At 39.0% G+C, this 21,330-nt stretch overlaps 2 protein-coding genes and 1 long non-coding RNA gene across 4 annotated transcripts; all 3 read left to right on the forward strand.

Annotated features, from left to right (window-relative positions):
* Positions 1–4,105: 4,105 nt before the first annotated feature.
* LOC113748231 (uncharacterized) lies at positions 4,106–8,894 on the forward strand. The gene is made up of 3 exons (XR_003464192.1): positions 4,106–4,167; positions 8,444–8,490; positions 8,572–8,894. It is a non-coding gene; the product is annotated as an uncharacterized LOC113748231 (long non-coding RNA).
* A 3,818-nt stretch (positions 8,895–12,712) lies between these two features.
* On the forward strand, positions 12,713–13,919 carry LOC104936420 (dispanin subfamily A member 2b-like). Its single transcript, NM_001303389.1, is given in 2 exon segments — positions 12,713–12,941; positions 13,442–13,919. Coding segments are annotated over 2 exon segments (375 nt in total). The 5' UTR covers positions 12,713–12,740; the 3' UTR covers positions 13,616–13,919.
* Positions 13,920–14,080: 161 nt separating this feature from the next.
* Positions 14,081–21,117, forward strand: LOC104936421 (mannose-binding protein C). 2 transcript variants are annotated; one of them, XM_019274507.2, is made up of 6 exons: positions 14,081–16,071; positions 16,504–16,604; positions 16,955–17,057; positions 17,452–17,556; positions 20,059–20,124; positions 20,376–21,117. In XM_019274507.2, exons 2-6 carry the CDS (start codon positions 16,554–16,556, stop codon positions 20,756–20,758), a joined length of 708 nt encoding a protein of 235 aa, XP_019130052.1. In that variant the 5' UTR covers positions 14,081–16,071; positions 16,504–16,553; the 3' UTR covers positions 20,759–21,117. The 2 variants fall into 2 exon arrangements, with proteins under 2 accessions (XP_019130052.1, XP_010750751.2); XM_010752449.3 differs by having other exon boundaries at positions 16,537–16,604.
* Positions 21,118–21,330: the final 213 nt, after the last annotated feature.

A 21,330-nucleotide genomic window follows, 5' to 3' on the forward strand; every position in this document is an offset into this window, starting at 1 on the left:
TCAGGTCATCCCTAGTTATATACTGCCATAGATGTAGACTGCCGGGGGACCCCACCCAGGGTTATGCCTAGCCAGGCACGGTATTGGTTGAAGATGCACACATCTCCCTTACCGAAAACCCTCTCCCTCTCCCCCTCTCCCTCTCTCTCTCTCCTCTCTCCTCTCTCGTCCTCTCTGTCTCTCTACTCTACCACATGTCTCATTAATGCTGTTACTAACCAACTTCCCGGAGTTTCTGTGCTCGTCGTCCAGCAGGTTCTCGTGGATCGTGGCTGCTGCTGTGATCCTGCACGACGCCCACTACATATATTATTACTGTCATTATTACTACCATATCTGTTACTGTAATAATTTTTATCATTCATTGTAATTCATTGTCATTTTAATTCATTGTACAAGTTTGTTGTTGATTTGTCCTGTAACGTGACATCCATTGCACGTCTGTCCGTCCTGGGAGAGGGATCCCTCCTCTGTGGCTCTTCCTGAGGTTTCTTCCACATTTTTTTCCCTGTTAAAGGTTTTTTGTGGGCAAGTTTTTCCTCACTCGAACCGAGGGTCTAAGGACAGAGGGTGTCACTCCCTGTACAGATTGTAAAGCCCTCTGAGGCAAATGTACTTTGTGACTTTGAGCTATACAAATAAAATTGATTTGATTTGATTTGATTTGATTTGAACTTTAAAGAAGCCAACCACTGTTTTTCCTATAACTTGAATGGGCCTTGTTGCATCCATTATCAAGGTAGGCAGTGTTTTCTAAATATAAAATCTTTTAAATTTATTTTTATGAATTAAAACATCCTTTTCTTTTTGTCACAGCGGTGTACCACAGTACCTGTGGGACACAGACCCCTCGGCCAGGAGCGCAGTCTTAGACAACCTGGTGTCAGAGCTGATGAAGCAGGCGACTCTCACCCATTGACTGACAGCCTTGAGAGGCTCGCACTCTTTCAAGTACTTGTGAACTTTGTGGGCTTTTTGCAAAAAGCTTGAAAAGTAAAGTGTGACATTTAAATTAGAATAATTGGGAGAACACCACTTTTAGAGGATTTTTGCCTTTCTGATTTGGAGCTAGCGGGAAAATAATTAAACCAAATTTCCCCAGCTCTCCCAGTGGATGTAGCCAGTGCTAATGTAGGTGAAAACACCCGACCATTGCCATCAAATGTTAAACTATTTTCAACCTTTAGAAGACTCTCTCCTAGAGCTTAACCAGATCCCATCCTCCTCCCTTTCAGTCGAATGAAACCCAAGTAATTTCTGATATTAAATGATATTCAACCTCCAGAAGATGCTCTCCTAAACCTCCATCACACCCCGTCGCCCTCCCACTCAGTCAAATGAAAACCAAGTTCCTCCTATCTCCTCTTTCACCCCATGTGTATCAACCATCCCTTCCTCACATCATTCTGCGTCATTTCTTTATCCAAATTTATAGGAAAATAGAGAAGTCGAGGAAATGTAAGGGTTCAAGCTGATACAGCCACCAGCCCCTCCACAAACATTGTGAGGGTGTCCCGCGACCAGTTCAACAATCTGGCGATGAGACGCTTGTTCCCTGGCCATACCTTCACCCGATACTACAGATGCCAAACCAAAAGTTACTCTCAACAGGCCACAGCATTGACGTGAGTTTGGGATAGCGTTGAATTAAACAAGGCCCTCAAGCTGGGGTACACAGTTGCCAAGATCATTGAAGTGTGGCACTTTGACCAATGTAGCGATTCCATTTTTGTTGGCTATGCATGCTTTTCTACAAGGTAAGCAGGAAGCCATCTGAAGCCGTTGATCAGGAAAGCAGAAAAAAGTACATCAGGGACTATCGGGTGCATCAGGGTATACAGTTATATGCAGACAAAATTGAGATGAACCCTGCGAAGAGACAGGTGTCTCAACAGCTTGCACAAAGTTTGCACAATCTACTTCACACCACCCTGGTCAGTGATTCTGAACAATTTTTCTATTTCATGTTTCCGGGTCATTAGGTGAAATACTTTAGTTTTCTAAAAGAGAAAACCGCTATGATTCAGTGGAATTACAAGTGGTGTCGTGCCTCCTGGTAGAGCCAATAATGTGGGCATTGCCGCATTCACTACCACTCATGCCCCCATCTCAAATTGTTCAGTTATCTAGAACAGGTGCAAGAAAATGTTCTCTATATGGACACTGACAGTCCGATATGTGGTGAAAGAAAGGGACGCCTGTAATGGAAAATTTATATTACATGATTGTGTGTTCTTTTATAACCATATATAGCCATGTTTGATCTCAGTAATATTCAAAAAGTTTTTGAAGTATAACACTGTGTGCCTTATAATCTTGTTTAGTTTCACTCAGTACCTTGCACTTAGAAATCTTTCTCTCATTTATGCAAGTTGTTTGTAAAAGTTGTTTTTTGATGTATAAACTTGACCTTGGTTCTCACGGTCCAGCAGTGTGTGGCATACTTCCCTGGTGGAGGTCCCTATTTCACATCCCTTAATCATGGTGATTCTGTCAGTAGTGTTTGTGTGTGTGTGTGTGTGTGTGTGTGATTTGAGTTGTTTAGTCTGCCCACCTCGCTAAGCCATAGCTCTGTTCCTGTTTTTGTTTATTTTTCTGAAATTATTGTGGTACAACTGACCCTCAGGTTGTGAGATATCTGTGCTCCTTTTTAACTCTTCTAACTAGTAAATTATTGTAAATAAAAATTGGTATTTTTGGAAGTCTGTCTCACGTCGTCTTTATAAATTGGTGTAACGAATCTGTGTGACCTTCTAGTAGCCCAGGTATAGGGCTGAGTGTATTTCCTGCGGTGCAATTCCGCAGGTGGCGTTGTCGGATAACTTCCTTTTTCTCCACGTCCGACACACACTCTAGCGCAACATTTCAGTTTTCTTTTGGCATTTCACAACTTTTACATTCTTTGTTTCCACGTGAGCGCTCTGTGAGCAACACATTAATATTAATGATGAATAAATTATGTATTTTACTACCATCAGCCAGTTTGTCTTTTTAAAATGTATCAGTTCAAGACAACATGGGTGAACTTGTATTACTCGATTTATTTTGTACCCTTTAAAGTATGTTTTGGGGGAGTTGTGATAATCTGCTGAACCAAGAGATGGCAGCAAAACCACTAGAACTAGAGCTCCAGCCACTGTGTGAAGAGTTGGGGCAGCATTTCTGGTGACATTTTCATTTGATTAAAAAAAAAAAAACTCCTTTTGCTTTTGTCTTTCAAAGATCGGAAGGGGACTTGAGACCTTGCTTGCTGTAAACATTAATTGTCAGATGGGCCTTGGGAATGATGAATGGCAGACACAGTCCAGGTTACTATCAGAGCAACACATGAACTGACTTGAACCATCAACACACACATTGCATCACTTTAATGAGAAAAGGTTTAAAATTGAATCTTCTCACAGTATAAAAAATCAGTTCAACTGTTTTGTTTTTATGTATTAAAAATGAAAAAAATAAAATGGATAAAATAGGGTTATTAAATATTAATAATTTGGAACTGAATCATTGATAGTATAATTAGTGGGTTTGAAACCAGTGTAAAAAATGCAAATCAATACAAACAAATACAAACTGCTTTGTTTTTTATTGATAATTGCATAATGTTTTATTTCATAGTTAGGATAGCTTCAGTGTTAAGGTGTGTCCAAACATTTGACTGGTACTATATACTGAAACTTCTAAATATGTTAACAGATAAGAACAATGAGAATACACTGAATTGTACTTCGATGCACAGTTTAAGTTTTTGAAGCACAAATAAATAAATATATATATGCCATTAAAATATATTGTAGGTTATCCACATTAATGGTTGTATGCAAATAGCATACCATATATGGGCATCAGTGGAATGTTTGAATTCCATAGATTGAGTTCTGCTCCTTTTATGAGGTCTGTAAATTCCGTTCTACATGATCACTTACAGGCTCCCTCAGACAAGTCAACAGATCAACATTGACCTTCACTGAGTACACTTGTGAGCAGGGCCGGTCCTAGCTATGGGCAATGTGGGCGGCCGCCCAGGGCGCATTCTCCGTGGGGGGCGCACGAACGCCCGAAAAAGCAAAAAAGCGCTGCTTGTGAGTACACTATTGAGAAGGCACAATGCTGAATGTAGCTGATGTCGTTTTGGCAGAGTAACAGTCAATCTCCATGGATAACAAGGTAAGATTGTCAGGGCCCAGAACAAAGCGGCGGACTCAGACGCGGAATTGGCAGGTTTGGAAGAAACTTTATTTGTTCCGGTGCTGCTGTACACAGTCTACAAAAATTACAACAAAAATGGCTACTCTGACCAGGAAGGTAGGAAAAAAACTAAGTAGATTATCAAACAAAAACGATCCCAGAGGATGAAAAACTTAACCAAAAGAAAAGACAATCAAACAGAAAACAATCCCGTAGGACGAAAACAGGCTACAAAATACTATCTTCTCTGAAACTCAAGGCTATGAAACTTACTAGACAAGAAACGTGAAACAGGCTTGGAACAAGGAACGGCTTGGGTGCGACGACAGAACGAACGAAGACACTTTGGCACAGGACAAGGGGAAACACAGACTATATATACACACACGAGGGAAATGGGGAACAGGTGGAAACAATCAGGGCGGGGAAGACAATCAGACTGGTGACACATGAGGAAGGGCAAGTGACCTGAAACGAGAGGAGAGTTAACTTTCAAAATAAAACAGGAAATGACAAGACATAACAAAAACCCAGCTTGACATCACCACGGTGTGACAAAGATAGTGTTTGACAACACGTGGATTTGGACCGTCGATGAACAGGGAGAGCCAAGGTGCAATGACTTTGACTTTGAGGTGCCTCTGTTCACGTCAGAGACTTTCATCGCCTTGTTCTCGATCATCCCAATCTCTAACAGAAAAGTAAGTCTGGTCAGCCTCTAAGAGCCTGTAAGAGTTCAATTTTATCAAGCGACCTGCTGCAGAAATGAAATATACAAATGTTGGAAGACAGACACTCATTTTTTATATCTCTCCCCTCCCTTCATCCAACATATGCTCTAAAGCAGATGTGTTGCTTTAACTGCTTTAAAAGGTGGACATACTACACCTGCAGCATCAATAATGGATGCATAGAGACTGACTAGGCTTCCCCAAGATTCTTTCTTTCTTTCTTTCTTTCTTTCTTTCTTTCTTTCTTTCTTTCTTTCTTTCTTGTGAAAAAGCCTTTCACCTCCAGTGTCAATAATAGATGCATAGAGGCTGACTAGGCTTCCCCAAGATTCTTTCGTCTCTCGTCCAGCAGGTTCTCATGGATCGTGGCTGCTGCTGTGATCCTGCATAACGTCCACTACATATATTATTACTTTCATTATGGCCACCATATCTCCATTACAGTTTATAGTTATAGTTAATGATTTGTTGTTGCTGTGCATCTGTGCCTCTCTATCTCTCTCTCTACCCCCCCCACTCCCCTACCGGCCCCTCTTTACCTTTAACTCAACCAGTCATGGCAGATGACCGTCTACCAATGAGCTTGGGTCTGCCTGAGGTTTCTGCCTGTTAAAAGGAAGTTTTTTCTTGCCACCGACGCCAAGTGCTTGTCAGGCCAGACTCAAAACAGGACTTAATCGCAATGGTGTCAAATGAGCTTATTTATTGATAACAGATCAACATTGACCTTCACTGAGTACACTTGTGAGTACACTATTGAGAAGGCACAATGTTGAATGTAGCTGATGTCATTTTGGCAGAGTAACAGTCAATCTCCATGGATAACAAGGTAAGATAGACCAGTGACACATGAGGAAGGGCAAGTGACCTGAAACGAGAGGGCAGGTAATTATCAAAATAAAACAGGAAATGACCCAACTTGACCTCACCGCGGTGTGACTTGCTCATGGTGGAAATATTGGGTCTCTGTAAATAATATTAATTAAAGAGTACAGTCTAGACCTGCTCGGTATGGAAAGTGTCAGGAGAGAGGATTCTGTTATGATTCGGCACTATATAAATAAAACTGAATTGAAATTAATCAATTTATCCCTGTTTGATAGCTGAGATTATATTTCAACCTTCATAAAAATTTGTTTTTCATCTGTATAAGGAATATTCTTCTATATTCTATATTTTTGTTTTTTCTTATTTCATGCAGTTGAAACTCAAGCATACAGAGTTTTTTCCATCGAGTCCTTTCTCCATCCAGTCCTCTTACCCATGTCCAATACTGCAACTAACTACACTGTCAATTAAGACAATGGGAAAATCAGAATCAGAATCAGAAATACTTTTTAAAAAATGTGTATTCTCTCTCGCATCCATAAGCGCCATGTCATCTTTTAACATATGAATTGTTTCCCTATCTTTAGTCAGCAGTGGACCTTTAAACTGACTTTTGTCTAAAATAGGGTCCATCACTTGGTTAAAGTCTCCCATCAGTCTTATTTGCCCATTCATCTCCCCTAAAGCCTTATTCACTTCATGAAAGAAGTGTGGGTCTTTCTTATTAGGTGCATAAATATTACATAATATCACCTGCATACCTTCTATTAATGCCTGCACACATATCATTATTCCCTCTGCATCTTTAACCCCTTTAAGCAAGACAAAATGTATCCTGTTAACCAAAATCATCACCCCGTTCCGTGAACTTGGGACTGAGCTGTGAAAAACATGCCTCAGACAGCCTTAGATTCAAACAGGATCAGGTGTTCTGGGAAAAGCTGAAGTTTCTCCATTCATTTTAGTGGGTCTGCACCGGCAGTCCACAAAGCAGGGGTTGCCTTAAAAAAACGCACCGCCATGTGGGAGAGACGCTGATCCAGATCCAACTTTTTACCACGGGTCTGTAATCAGATTTTGCAGTGATCTGAACAGGTTCACAGTTTTTTATCAGACCCACATCGTATTTGCTGTTTGCCCATAATTCAGGGGGAACCTGATTCAAAAGTAGGGAAATATCACTGGGACTGCATGCAGTGAGGTGATGTGGATTATCTTTTTCCAAAAGACACACAGAGCGACAATGTATCTTAGTTTGCAATGGTCTTTTAAATGCCCCCAGAGATTGAGAATAACATGCACCATTTTCTGGCATGGGAGTCCAATCTGAGGCACAAAATACATTTTGGCGTGTATTTAAAAAAAACTCACTAGCCAGCTTGGCCATTTACCATCTATTTCACGGGACGCGTGATCGCGGTTTCTATGGGAACCCGCACAGCGCGTGCTCTCACTGGTCAAACAGGCTTCTCGGCGCGTGGCGTGCTCGTGGCGTATTTGGTCCGTCCTGCACGCGACTTCAAACCCCACCGGCACTGTTTCAGAAGCGAGCGCTTAGCCCGCCAGACTTTGTTTACTTGCTCAGATTTGGACATTTTCCCGGTGTATTTTCTTCTAAACATGCTTCTACATGTGTAAATATGCTACGTAGTTAATTAGTTTCGCTTTTGTCTGTTTTTACGACTGGCAGTTTCCACGGGGTATTTTATTTTGAAAATCCACCGGATTCTCTGTGCTTTTTCTGTGTCTAGCTTCCGCCCGCTCGAGGTGCTCAAAAGTTTTAATGTTTTTATTTTATTGTTATGTACAAAAAATGGGTCATATTAGACCCTGAATAGTATGCAAGGGTTAATGAGTAATGAACTTCATTGTAAGATTCATTTAAAGCTTTAGTTAATAAAATAATCAAATTAATTCAGTTGCTCTCATAATCTGTCTTTTTTGCACAGAAAAAAAAATGTGGCTAGTGGAAATTCTGATTGGCTGGTAACTTCAGAAACTTACCAGCCACATTGGCTGGTGATCAAAAAAGTTCATTTAGAGCCCTGGTTATCACAAAAACTTACTTTCAAACATGAAAATGTAGCCATTACATATAAATTACATTGTACCATATATAGTATTGTATTTCCAACAGATTCTTTCAAGATTCAAACACAAGGTCAGTCCCTGATCTTTTATGTTCAGCAGTTCACTGTGTAGAAAGTTTATCATAATCTGTTATCTTTTGATTTTTTTAATAATTAAATCACAGTTCCTCATTCAAAATATCTTCGTATTACTGCCCCTACCACTATGTATGTGACATGTTTACCTCTTAATTTTCATCTATTCTTCCACCTAAACTGACTTCTGACTGAATCCACCAGTGATCACAGAGACAGACTCAGTCACATTGAACTGTTTCTGTGTCTCAGTGTTATTTCTACACTGTAAGTGGAGGAATTGCCAGAACTTCCTCTTGTCTGCAGACACTGACAGGCTGAGCTGCTGAAGTTATCACATCAGAGTTCACCTGCTGAGGTTAAAGTCAAATTTTATTGCATTCACGTGTGCAAAAAATGTGAGCAAAAAGCCATCATTAACTGATATATAACATATCCTGAAATCTACTGGTTAAAATGGGTACTGCAGCCAAAATTCAATAAAATGCCAATGAAATGGCAGACTTCATCATAAACCTTTCTCTTTCTCAGTCACAGGTTCTGAGGAAGTGAACCAACAGGAACCTCATTATGAGAATGTAAGTCTGACATGAGGTCAGATGTTAAATATATTTGTCATCCATATTATCACATGTTAGATGGTTTCTTCCTGTTCACAGTCTGACACATACCATTTGAACTCCACCATCTCTGAGGATCCAGCTGTAGTGAGTGCTGTGTATGCCACTGTGGAGAGGGCTCAGGAGAGCAGTGCCCGGGGAGGTGATTAGCACACCTGCATCTAGTTATCTCCCCTTTTTAAGACAGTAGCGTGCTGGACCTGGGGAGATGAGACAGACGCAGACACACCAAGGACATGAGCAGCCTGCGAACGGCTCAAATCATTGGGTGCTCTGTGTACAAGTTAAATAAATGTATCAATCAGTCATCATTCTCTGCGTCTCTGTGCTGAAGAAACCCACAGTGGTATCAGTCAACGCCACAGCCACCATGCAGACAAAATAAAATGGAAACAGTTTTTATTATTTTTTTTGTCTTTTTGCTTTTTAACTAAAGAAAGTTCTTTCTCATGTTTAATGCATTTAGTTTGTTTTCTTGTGTTTTCTGTTTAATGTTCATATTTTTTGTAACTGGATATATTTTGAATTCTATCCATGAAAAATAAATGTACCTTCCTGCTCCTGTACACACATCCTGTACACACTGTTATATGTTTTATCACGCAGTCTTTTCCATTCATTGCCTTCATTTCCATTGGTCTTATTCATGTTTTATATTCTGCATAAAATATATATGAATATATTTTTAATTGTCTCTTTTAGTTTCATTAATGGTTCCATGATGCATGCACCATCCCAAACTAACACCACCACATCAAACACAAGAAATAAAGGTGGTTAGAAATATGTCATTATGTAGTTGTTTTGACATGATCCATATTGTTGTTATACATCAAAAAAAATTTAATAAGAATAACAGTTCAATAAAATTAACTATGTGAAGAAAGAAACTATGATGGCGTTGTCTGTTTGTTTGTTTTTAGCAATGTACTTTCAAAAATATAGACTGCTCTGCATTATTTTCACCTCTGACAATTTGACATTCTGCAGACTTTTACATTAGCCTTCATTTTTTGTTAAAAAATAAAGAAACAAACATATTTGATGTCTTAGTGACATCTTTTGAATGTATGAAGGACTGACAATACCTGTACTCCTACTGCACACTAACATACTACATTTCATTCTCTCATTTCTTTTCAGGACAATATGGCAAATCTCATTCTCTTAATCTGCACCATGTCATTTATGTTTTTGGATTAATGGATGTGAGACAGCTCCTGTCCTTCTGTGTGTCTGATGTTAACTATTAATCAGGGTAATGGCTTGTTTGTTACTGGCCTATTTGATTGGAGATCCAAATGAGACAGTGATGGCCGGTGTAGAACTGGATCACCAGCTCTTTAGGCAGGTTAAGGTTCCTGAGCTGGAGCAGGATGTATGCCCTCTGCTGCACCTTTCTGATGATAGTGTCAGTGTTGAACTTTCACTTTGAATTCTAGGAGATGGTGGATGCCAGAAACCTGAATGTTTCCACAGCAGACACAGTATTGAGTATGTGAAGGGTGGCAGAGTTAAGGGGGCTCCTCCTGAAGTCCACTGTCACTGTCACTGTCACCGTGTGTTCAGCTTCAGATTGTTCTGACCGTACCAGAGGCCTGTAGGCAGACTCAGTACCGATTGTCAGGTCGTTTTGATTGAAGAATTGCTTATTCCTTAATCCGTCCACTAATGAATTACATCATAAAACAACATTAAATAACTTTAACATGAACATTTGTGTTGGCCCTCAGTAAAACAAAGGGACATCTCATATGCAGCATTGTAATTCTACATTTAATTTGAATGTCAGACAGCCTAAAGTGTAGTATGAAGGATAAACATCAGAGTTGCCATCTTTTTTATTATTTTCTGACTCCAATAATGAACGTAGCCATTTGTAAAATAATAATAAAAAAAATACATGTTCTTTTACATTCAGCATGCAACGTTTAAAATAAAATCAGGAATCAGGATCAGGAATTTAATATTTAGATTTAGTTCCATTGTGGTCAGTACACTAACATCACGTCAGTATGGGGGCCGTATTCTTGTGAGACTGACCTGAAGACGTTCATTTAAAAACTATTGTCATGTTCCACTCTCCATGTGGGCTACCAGACTATGCACAGGCTCTCATGTCCTGTTATACGTGTTGCAGAAATACCTAGGTTTAGAATTTAATGCCAAGAAGTCTAAATAATGAATAATCTGATAATGAAACATGTCTAAGTGCTGCATACAGATTTACTCAGTCTGAGAGGGTTACACTTGTTATATGGTGTATGAATGAAGAATGTGTAATATGTCAGAGTACTGAAACCCAGACGTGTTGTGAACACCTTACTGAAACCACAGTCGGACTTGGGAAAGTGTCAAACCTTACAGAATACTTTGTAGATGTTAATTAATCTCAAAGAAAGCACACATTGTCCAAAGCCATGTGGCGGTAATATGATTGCACAGACAACAGCTCTCCCTATTGATCAAATGACCTTACTGCTTTCTACCTGAAGCAAGGCAGGTTCATTTATTCAAAGTGCTTTACATACATAGGCAAAGAAAAGCATTTTAAAACAAACATTTGAAACATAAAACATTCTAAATACTGATTCATTATATGAATTATGGTTAATTATGAATAATAATAACTGAGGTACATATACCACTAGTTCTGCCATTAAAATGAAGTAAAACAAACAATAAGAAAGCAACATAGCATGCAAACAAAGATTTTTTGAAACAGTCAGTCATTACTCTGATAGGTTTCTATATATAACGTGCCACTCATATTGTGCTCTGTCTGTTCATGTAATTTTCTTTTGATGCTTGCTGTGGTTTTCCTGTTCTGCAAACAGACACTTCTGTATGTCAAAGTCAAAGTAGTCTTGAACATTCACAGTATTCAGTTTCATCATGGCTGCTTACCTGCTGTTAGTCATCCATTTGTGTCAGTTAAACCTCTTATCTTTAGACAGTATTGGTATCAGCATGTTTTATCACACTTTTACATCAGTTTGAAAATTATTTGATTTATTTCACAAATTTTCTTAGCAGGTTTAATTTTTTAACAGATTCTTCTGAAATGTTGCTTCTCATTTTCTCGCACTGCTCTTTGACTCGTTGGTGTGATTCTTGTAGTCTTTGACTCAGTTCTTCTAGTCTTTTCACGTGCCTGGCATCTCTTAACCTAACCTGGGCAACTCCGGGGCATCTCTGGAAAAGGAGTGTACAGCCCCTCTACAGGATTTTGTTTCTGGAACCAGTGCTCTATGTGGAGGTGAGCCCAACTATATCTAGTTGGTAACGCTTCACCTTCGACATGCAGACTGGAGGAGCCCGGGATGTAAACTACCAATCACCTGATTAGTGGACGACCCGTGGATCTCCTGAGCCCTTCCCACTACAACTCCACTGCCCGCTGCCTCAACATCTGGGCCACAGTTTGGCTTGCGTCCTCATCCTCATTATCACAACCATCACCCTGTCCATATAGGCAGCTACAGCAGTCAAAGAATGCCACACACACATAGAATTAGAGTTTTTAATTACATTACATTTTACATTTGAAATAGTTTTATTGTTTTCTCTGTTTAATGCACTTCAGACGATTTGTGACTTTTTATATCTTTTTATTTATATCCTCAAATTTTTTTAAAAAGAAGTGAGGACCGTGTCAATAAATAAAAAAAATAAATTAATATTTCTTTCTGTTTTCCATTGTCACAAACGTACAGCCAGAGCAGCCAGAGCAACCTATACATACAATTACAAATAATACATTTGAAATGTGTTGGAGTTTAACTGCTGCTGTGGCCTGGAGATGCCTGTTTTTCTCTTCCTGATATGATTTCTAATCTTTAATACCTCTGTAATCATATCCTTATCTTCATTTGTGTTACAGAAGTCTTAATTTGAACTAATCTTTGTGATTATGAGGATAATAGAACATTGTGTATGTGTATGCACTTGGTAGCACAACAGATGTACAGATCTGATCAGATGTAATCTGACATGACTGACCTTCTTGCCTGTTCCTGGCAGTGCTTGTATTAAGTAAGAAGGGAAATGTCAGTGTTTCTTACAGTCGTCAGTGGCTTTTAGTGAAAAAAACAGGTCTGTGCTAACCATCAAATAACCCCGAAAGGAAACCAACACTGACAGAGCGACTTAAATACTTGCACACCTTCCTGCAGCCTGCACTCCAAATCACAGTTGAGCTGACAGTGATGAATCCTGCAGGTTACCCGGGTGATGCTTCATTGATAGGAAGGTATGAAGGGAACCCTGGACAGCCTGGAGTGGTTCCATACACCACTGTGAACATCGTCTCTGACCCCCCCAAGGACCACATCATCTGGTCCCTCTGCTGCTTTGTCTACTCAAACCCCTTCTGCCTTGGACTGGCAGCTCTGATCTTCTCTATCAAGGTGAGTTTATGAGTGACAGTTCTGATTATGAACATCATTTATGCACCAATCATTTGTCATTGTCTATTATAACAGTCATAAAAAATATCTCTAATCTCAAATATCAATTCTTAAAGTTGAATATGTCTGATAAACTTTTACTGTCTGTACTTAATTTGTAACAAATTAATCATATAAGATGAGGATTAATCTCCATTTGAAACCTCCAGCAAGACCTCTGGCTGATTTGTGTTGTGTTGTGTGGAGGTAAAGTCTTAGAGGAGAGCCCTAGCTGTAATTTTAGGCTTGTCTAAATTCTTCATTATTGGTGTATCAATGTTACAATCTTCAATCAATTCCATTTATATGCCACATACAGACTTGGTGAGCTGCTCAACCAAAATTCTTTTTAAGGATTTTTTTTTTAACATTAAGCATTAAGGCTACAGGCTGACAAACACTAGGTTCCTTAGGTTGAGTGCAATGATTTAAAAAAAAATAAAATTCTTCGGTCCTCCCAGGCCAGAGACCGGAAGATGGTTGGAGATATGGACGGTGCTCAACACTACGCCTCCACTGCACGTTGCCTCAACATCTGTGCCACGGTCCTGGTTTCCATCATCATTGGCATTTGCTTGATTGTAACCATTGTCACGGCATCCAGAGCAACCTATACATCCAGAGGACACATTTGAAATGTGTTGGAGTTTAACTGCTGCTGTGGCTTGGAGATGCCTGTTTTTCTCTTCCTGATATGATTTCTAATCTTTAATACCTCTGTAATCATATCCTTATCTTCATTTGTGTTACAGAAGTCTTAATTTGAACTAATCTGTCTGTCTTGAATGCCAATTTGTTATTTGTCAAATGTCTGGTTTGACACTGTCAGTAAATTGAGATTTCCTGTCTGCCTCTGTCTTCACAGTTCTTTTGTACAAGAGAGCCGTTTCTTCTGTCTGTGTCATAATTCTTTCAAATTAAAGAACTTCTCCAACCAAAGTGAAACCAGGGGGACAGGGTGTACCATTCCTTTATCTTGACACTTCACCCAGTGTTACAGACAACAGATGAACTATGTGTACAACAACAGCAGGATATTGCAAGTATCCTTCACTGCAGTATGCAATTTGGGGAAGTTTCTTTTCACTCAGTTCCCTTTTCTTTCTGTCTTTTTCTCTTTTGGTCCATCTAATGACTCTAGCAACCAAAAAAATTATTAATACATAATAATGTACATGCTACATTTCATACATTATATGATCCCAAGAAACAAAGTGAAACAAACACATTAAAGACTTCCAGGACATTTCTGAGTGAGCAAGTCATTTTTGACTAACTTATGACAATCTTTAGGTTATAGCCTGCAGGAGCTGCTGTATGAACATGACATAATGACACATACAACTGCTAGCTAAACATAATTGCCACAATGGGGAAAACATCCAGCCCTTTTTTATTAGCATTAAGGGAGGGGCCATGTGTTAAATGGTTAAATTATTAAATTATGTTTATGCCTCGAGCCATGTCAGTGTCAGAGCTGAATTTGATTTGGAACTGTATCAGAGGCCTTAGCCACATCTTCACATGTAGTGCGTAGTGCTTGGTTTGTACAGAAACATCAAGTCTGCCTCATTTCTTTGTTTGCAAAGTTTCTTTGCTATATTGCTTTTTTAATGGCTTTCTCAATTATTCAAGGCATGCAATATGATTTTTAAAATTAATTGCAGTAATTATCACTGCACTAAACAGTACTATAAATCTTCCAACTATTAGGACCAGTTATATACATTGTTTAAGTACATTAATCTTCTACCTCCAAATATAAGCCTTCCTCCAAATAACTCTCCAAACTGTGCCACTGTTTCAGCCATTCAGGATGTGGTAAGCTTTGAGGAAATACAGTAAACACAAGTAATGCGCGATATTGCCAAGGTTCCTAGCCCTCAACCTCAGCAACCTCATCCTCTGTCGTGAACTTCTCTGTCGTTAAAAGACGTGAACTACCTTCACTTAAGTATGGTAACATGATATGATGATGGGAAATTAGTATGTTTAAACAGGAGCTACTTTTTCAGAATTGTAGTTCTTCCTTGTGCTAGAGCAATCATGAAAAAAATATATTAAATGACACAAGCAGGAATTGTGGTTGCTGCTCACAGGGCCAGAGTCAAAATCATTTCAGTTCCATATAACAAGGCACCAACAGGAATAATAAGCTGCACAGAGAGGCTTCAAAGCTGTTCATGCTTCCATGACAAAATCAACTGCATGTTATGTGGCATTTGCAGTGATTGCAGTGTTTTTTCCCATCATAGAACATATTGGCCAGGTTGTAAAATGTATCCTTTAATTTCTGATGTTTTTCGTCACATACTGTCTCATCCTCCTCACTTTGACATGCATTCTTTCATATGCGTAACTCTGTGGTTAACACTGTTGCCTCATCAAATCAGTGTGTTGTCTGCATAGTGTCCTCAGGATTTTGTGTGGGTTTTTTCACTTTCTACTCAAATGAAAGAGAAAATGAAAAATAATGATGATTTTATTTGAAAATTTGTGTCATTAGTCATTTCATGTAGTATCTTAATCTGTAAAGTCTGAAGCTGTGTTTTTCATGTCATTTGGTAGATGTTGTGCAGGCTGTATTTTTGTTGTCTGTTTATTTCTGAGAGATCACTTTCCAGTTTCCCTTCCAGAGGAAATTCAGAATGTGTTGTGTAATGTCCCTCGTTCAGCAGAACATTAAACCCCACCTCTTTCACAAAGTGCATAACAACATACTCATAAACTCTGCAAACTCTGGCCAGGATAAAGAAAGAGCTCAATGTCTCAACCAAAACTGGGTGGAAACTGTTGACTACTCACAGCACTATACTTCCACCATGGACAGGTATCCCAAATGACATGACATCATGGCTTCTTGACTATAGGTCATATAATAATATCACAGACATGTCAGGTCATTGTCAGACTGTCACAGATCAGGAAAGAAAGAAGATTCATCATCAGTTTTCCTGTTATTTCCCAATGAGGCCACACATCTGTTGTTTACTCAAGCCTCATACATGAGTTCTGCGTAATATCTGAGTCATTTTTCATTGGAAAGAGTGAAGAAGAAGAAGAGCTACAGACCACTGCAAGTTCATATATAGTGAGTTCCTTTCTGATTATTATTGTTTGGTGTTTTGCTTGATTTTGTATTCTTTAGACCATCTGAAATAACTAATACTAATGGCTAAAAAATAGAGAAAGTTGTATAGTTATAGTATAGTAGTAGACTTTGACATTTTCAAAATCTTTGACCAAAATGTATGACTTTTCTGAACACTCCACTATATTAAGGCCATATTTAACTTTGACATATTTGTCATTATATTGTACCAGCCAAAAGTTTGGACACACCTTCTCATTTAAGTTTTTTTTTTAAATTTTTGATTATTTTCCACATTGTAGATTAACACTTCAGACATCAAAACTATGAAGTAACACACGTACACAGTTCACAGTTCAGTTCAACATTCCATAGCTTAAAAGGGAATTTGCAAACATCTGCATTCTATTTTTGTTTATATGTTTCACACAGCATTCAGCATTTATTTTTTGGACTATATTGTAGAGTTCTGCACTGAGAAGATGAGGCTGCACTTGTTATTCTCCATCCTCTGCATGATTAATAATACCACAGTAAGTTTTTGATTACAAGATTTGACTGAATACAGTTTTACAGTGCCATATCATAACAGAAGTTATCTCATGACACTTTCCATGTAGTGTGTGTGTGTGTGTTCCATCCTATGAATAGAATTTAAGTCTAAGAGAAAGAAGAACAGTTATAGTTCTACTTCTATCCATGAAAAAATATCCAAGAAGTAAATATACATGAACTCTGTACAGTAATATTGTGCAAACAAAATGTGTGTCTGTGTGGTTATGACAATGAGTCAGTTTATTTAGACTCTGACAGAATCCAGCTGAATCTACAGTATACCATAATTTACTGTGCACAAACACAGAACTTATTGTTAATTTCACAGGCAATTATATCCATCATCTTACCCAAAGGTGAGAAAGGAGATCCCGGTGTCCAGGGACCACCTGGGTCACCTGGGATAAATGGTTCCCCTGGGCTTCTAAAAGGTGGGTACCTTCAAATCCACTTCACTTGTGTTCTAAAGAATATTAATTTCGACCCAACTCAGGCCATCTTTCAAATTCTGAATCAGATTTTATTCTGGCCACAGTCCAACAATCTACCTACAATCTCTCCTAGATTATCCTATGTCCCATTCCAAATAGATCCTTTGGCTCTTTGTGTCGTATAAACACTACAGTCCATCACTGACTTATTGAGTGGGCGAGTGATGGGGATATACCTTTGGTCGGTCGAATGTTGGAGATTCCCCACTGGCCATTGCTCTTTCAAAATGAATACTCACGCATGGTCCTTGAATTACATTGTAAGAAGGCTTTTACATTGATTTCCGGACAATCCAGACAGACTTTGCCAAATGTCTACTTCTATGCTCTTTAGGGGATCCGGGAGTGCGTGGAGTGCCTGGACAGCCTGGACGGACTGGAAAACCAGGAATGCATGGAGAACCCGGACCACGTGGACCTCCCATAATGTGTAGACAAGGTACAGTGGTCCCTCGTTTATCGCGGGGGATACGTTCTAAAAATAACCCGCAATAAACGAAATCCGCAAAGTAAGTTTTACAATTATTATACATGTTTTAAGGACGTAAAACCCCTAACCACACACTTTTATACACATTTTTACACGCATTTTGTACAGTACTCCCTTAATTAATCAAGACACAGAACACATGTGCGGTTCTCCCTTAGCCAATTTAGGACGCAGAACACAATGCGCGTTCATACTGTACAGTACGCTGTAAAAAAAAAACATGCAAAATTACACTAAAAAATCTGCGAAACAGGACGTCTGCGAAAAGCGAGGGCTGTATACAGTTGCAATCAAAATTATTCAACCCCCATTGGTTTATTGACAAAATTAACAAGCTTTTAGTTGTTTGCAATAAACAAATCAAGCAAGAACTATTTAAATAGCTCAAGAAAACTAATATTACAAATTGTTTGTCCAAATTCAACACAAAATGGCACTTTCAATGATTACTGCAGTTTCAAAATTATCCAAGCCCTTCACAACTCACGTCTTTAGTACTTAGTAGAGCACCGTTTGCTGACCTGGTGCAAACATGATGCATAGCCAGACACAAGGTTCTGGCAACGTTCCAGAGGAATCTTAGCCCATTACTCATGGGCAATGGCCTCCAGTTCACTAATATTCTTGGGTCTGCGTGTTGCGATCACCTTTTTAAAATCCCACCAGAGATTTTTGATGGAGTTCAAGTCAGGTAACTGTGACAGCCACTCTTGAATCTTCCAGGACTTCTTCTGAACTAAGCCTTGGTGGGCTTTGAGTTATGCTTAGGATTATTGTCCTGTTGGAAGGTCCAATGACATCCAAGCTTCAGCTTCCTCACAGATGGCATGACATTTCCTCCTAGTATTTCATGATACTTGACTAAATCCATCTTGCCCTCCACACGGTGCAGGTTTCCAGTGCTAGAGGATGCAAAACTGCTCCGGAGCATCACAGAGCAACCGCTATGCTTCACTGCAGGCAGGGTACTCTATTCAGGACATTGTTCATTTGTCCTCCTCCAGACATGACACTGAGCCATATGCCCGAAAAGTTCCAGGTTTGTTTCATTGCTCCACAGAACAGAATCTTAAAACTTCTGTGGCTTATTTACATGTTTTGAGCATATTTGAGTCAATTCTTGGGTCAGTAGTGGTGTACGTCTTGGAGTCCGGGCATGGAGCCCTTCAGCGTTGAGTATTCACCGTACTGTGCAAACTAAAACCTCAGTGCCTGCTGCCACCAAGACTTGTTGTAGGTCTTTTACAGTCACTGGAGTGTTTTTGACCACCTGCTCCCTCAGGAATCTGGTTATAGCTCACTCTGTCATGTCCAGGCAGTGTAACCACTGTTCCTTTAACTTTGAACTTGTGAAATATGCTTCAAACTGTATCTCTAAGAACTTTCAATGCATTGTCTATCTTTTTGTATAATTTTCTTTGTTTGTGCAAGGCAATGATCTCTTCTTTCTAACTTCTTGGACAATTCTCTGGACTCGCCATATTTCTTACATGCAATCAAACATCACTGTCAACAAACCCCAGTCCAGGTATTTGATGAGTTGTATCTCAAGCACAATTGATGTAACTAATAAAGCCCTTGATTATTTACATCAGATGTGCTTGAGACACAAATGTAGCATATTGTGTTTAATTTAGATAAAACTTGTTTATACTAGTCTTAATGAACTATTTAACTGTTCTTGTGTCATTTATTTATTGTACAAAAATGAAAAAAAAAACAATTAATCAAATTTTTAGTTTTTTCTAAAATTTGTAATTTTAGATGACTAGTTGACTAAAAAATAATAAAAACCTCTCTGGCACACCCATAACAAAGGTCATTATTATAAGTTTCATAAAGGTAGAGTGGTAGCTCTCCTTCGTACATGGTGGAAGTATCAGTCTGCTGCTGAAGGAGCTGTTTAATGCCCTCACAGTCTCATGCAGTAGGTGAGAGGAGTTGTTCATGGTGCATGTCAGTTTGTTGAGTCTTTTCCTGTCTCTCTCCGTGCTTCCCCTTCTCTAGCAAACAACTGCGTAGAATAATGCAGATGCCAGCACAGTGTCATAGAAAGTTTTTAACGAAGTCCTGCACAATCCAAAGGACTTCAGTCTCCTCAGTTAGCGTAGACAACATTGGCCCTTTTTTGTACAGGACATGTATGTTGTCTGACCAACACATGTTTGTATGCTCCCACCTTCTCATTATCAAATATCTGGATTTTCACCAGTGTGGTCTGAGGTGTCTTGCTCCTGAAGTCAACAGGTAAGTAGTGAGCCAGGTAGTAGTAGTCAAGTAAGGTGCACACATTGCTGTGCTGATCTTTGTCCTTGTTTACTCTCACCTAAATCTGCTGTCATGGCTAAAATTGGAAGACAGGTTGCACATTTGTACATTTGTGGACACACATGGGACACAACTCCATATTGTTGCAAAGTTTGGTAACTAAACCTGATCTATTTGATCCAGATGACAGTGATTCCAGCTGCCTGGACCTCAAAGCCACAAAGGAGAGCCTTGCTAAGTTAGAGATTGGTAAGTACCATAATCACTACAAGGGTGGTGATGAATTACAAATGTTCAAGAGACACTGCCTTGATCAACTTTTTAAAAAATCAAATTCTACTTATTCTGTTGTACTTATTTGCAGTTTTACTTTGTTCTTTAAATATATTTTCCAAGTTTCATTTAGCTTTCATGACCAATATTACAATATACAATATTCATAAAAACAACTAATTTGCCCATTCCTGCTTTGCTGCATGATTGATTTTTTTCTCCTTCAGCTATAACCTATGACTTTGTCCGAAGAGTTGGTCAGAAATACTTTGTGTCCTACAAGGAGAGAGACTCCTTCTCCAGAGCCGTCGAGTTCTGTTCACAGCGAGGCTTAGAGCTGGCTTTGCCCCAGAGTGAGGAGGAGAACAACATACTGACTCAGTTCTTTGGAGACGTTTACAAATCAGCCTGGATCAGCGTCAACAATAAAAAAGCAGAGGGAAATTTTGAAACAGATATGAAAAACCGACCTCTGACCTTTACCAAATGGGGAGCAGGGCAGCCAGACAAATCCATTGTGGACACAGGCTGCACCATGATATCAGAAAATGGCATCTGGCAAGTGACACACGAATGCTTCCTGAATGCTTTCATCATTTGTCAGATGTAGAACAGAAACAAGCAAATTATACCCGATCTTATGATATATATGTCTACAGTTTTGTGTTTAAGTTTGGTATAGATGTCTTTAAATCATTATTATAATCAAATATTATCCTTAACCATTTTCATTGATGGAGAAACTGCTGCAAAAGCAGTTTAGAGCTTAACCTTTGTTCTTAGAAAAATAGAAAATATAATAACCTGCATCTGTCATTATTACTCTGGCTCATACATATTACTCTATGCAGTAGTCGAGTTGTAAAATGAAACCAGGGGGGATGGTGAAATTTTTCATTTATGTGACATATTTTCCAGCAGGGGGAAAATTTTGTATTTCTTAGATGCAATTTCCTGCATTCTAGTCAATTTTAGGGTGACTTACTAGACATGGCAAATCCTAAATCATAAAAAAAAAAACACACAATTTAAGGAGGAGGAAAGCAGACTTCAAGTTTTAAGACGACGCGATGTTTGAAACAAGCGGTATTAAAGAATACGAAGCAGCAGGTAGCAGGTAGCAGCTAGCGGTGCTGCTAAGGCCAACACAACACAGTGTGTGGATGATTGACACCTGTCACC

Source organism: Larimichthys crocea, chromosome XVIII (genome assembly GCF_000972845.2).
Source record: "Larimichthys crocea isolate SSNF chromosome XVIII, L_crocea_2.0, whole genome shotgun sequence".
Taxonomy (NCBI): Eukaryota; Metazoa; Chordata; class Actinopteri; family Sciaenidae; genus Larimichthys; species Larimichthys crocea.

What these genes read in the sequence shown, in the direction of transcription:
- LOC104936421 (XM_019274507.2), top strand. Translation starts at nt 16,554, where the DNA reads ATGAGGCTGCACTTGTTATTCTCCATCCTCTGCATGATTAATAATACC. An exon ending in GCATGATTAATAATACCACA is followed by an intron (nt 16,605 to 16,954) that starts GTAAGTTTTTGA and finishes TTAATTTCACAG; the next exon opens with GCAATTATATCCATCATCTT. An exon ending in TTCCCCTGGGCTTCTAAAAG is followed by an intron (nt 17,058 to 17,451) that starts GTGGGTACCTTC and finishes TATGCTCTTTAG; the next exon opens with GGGATCCGGGAGTGCGTGGA.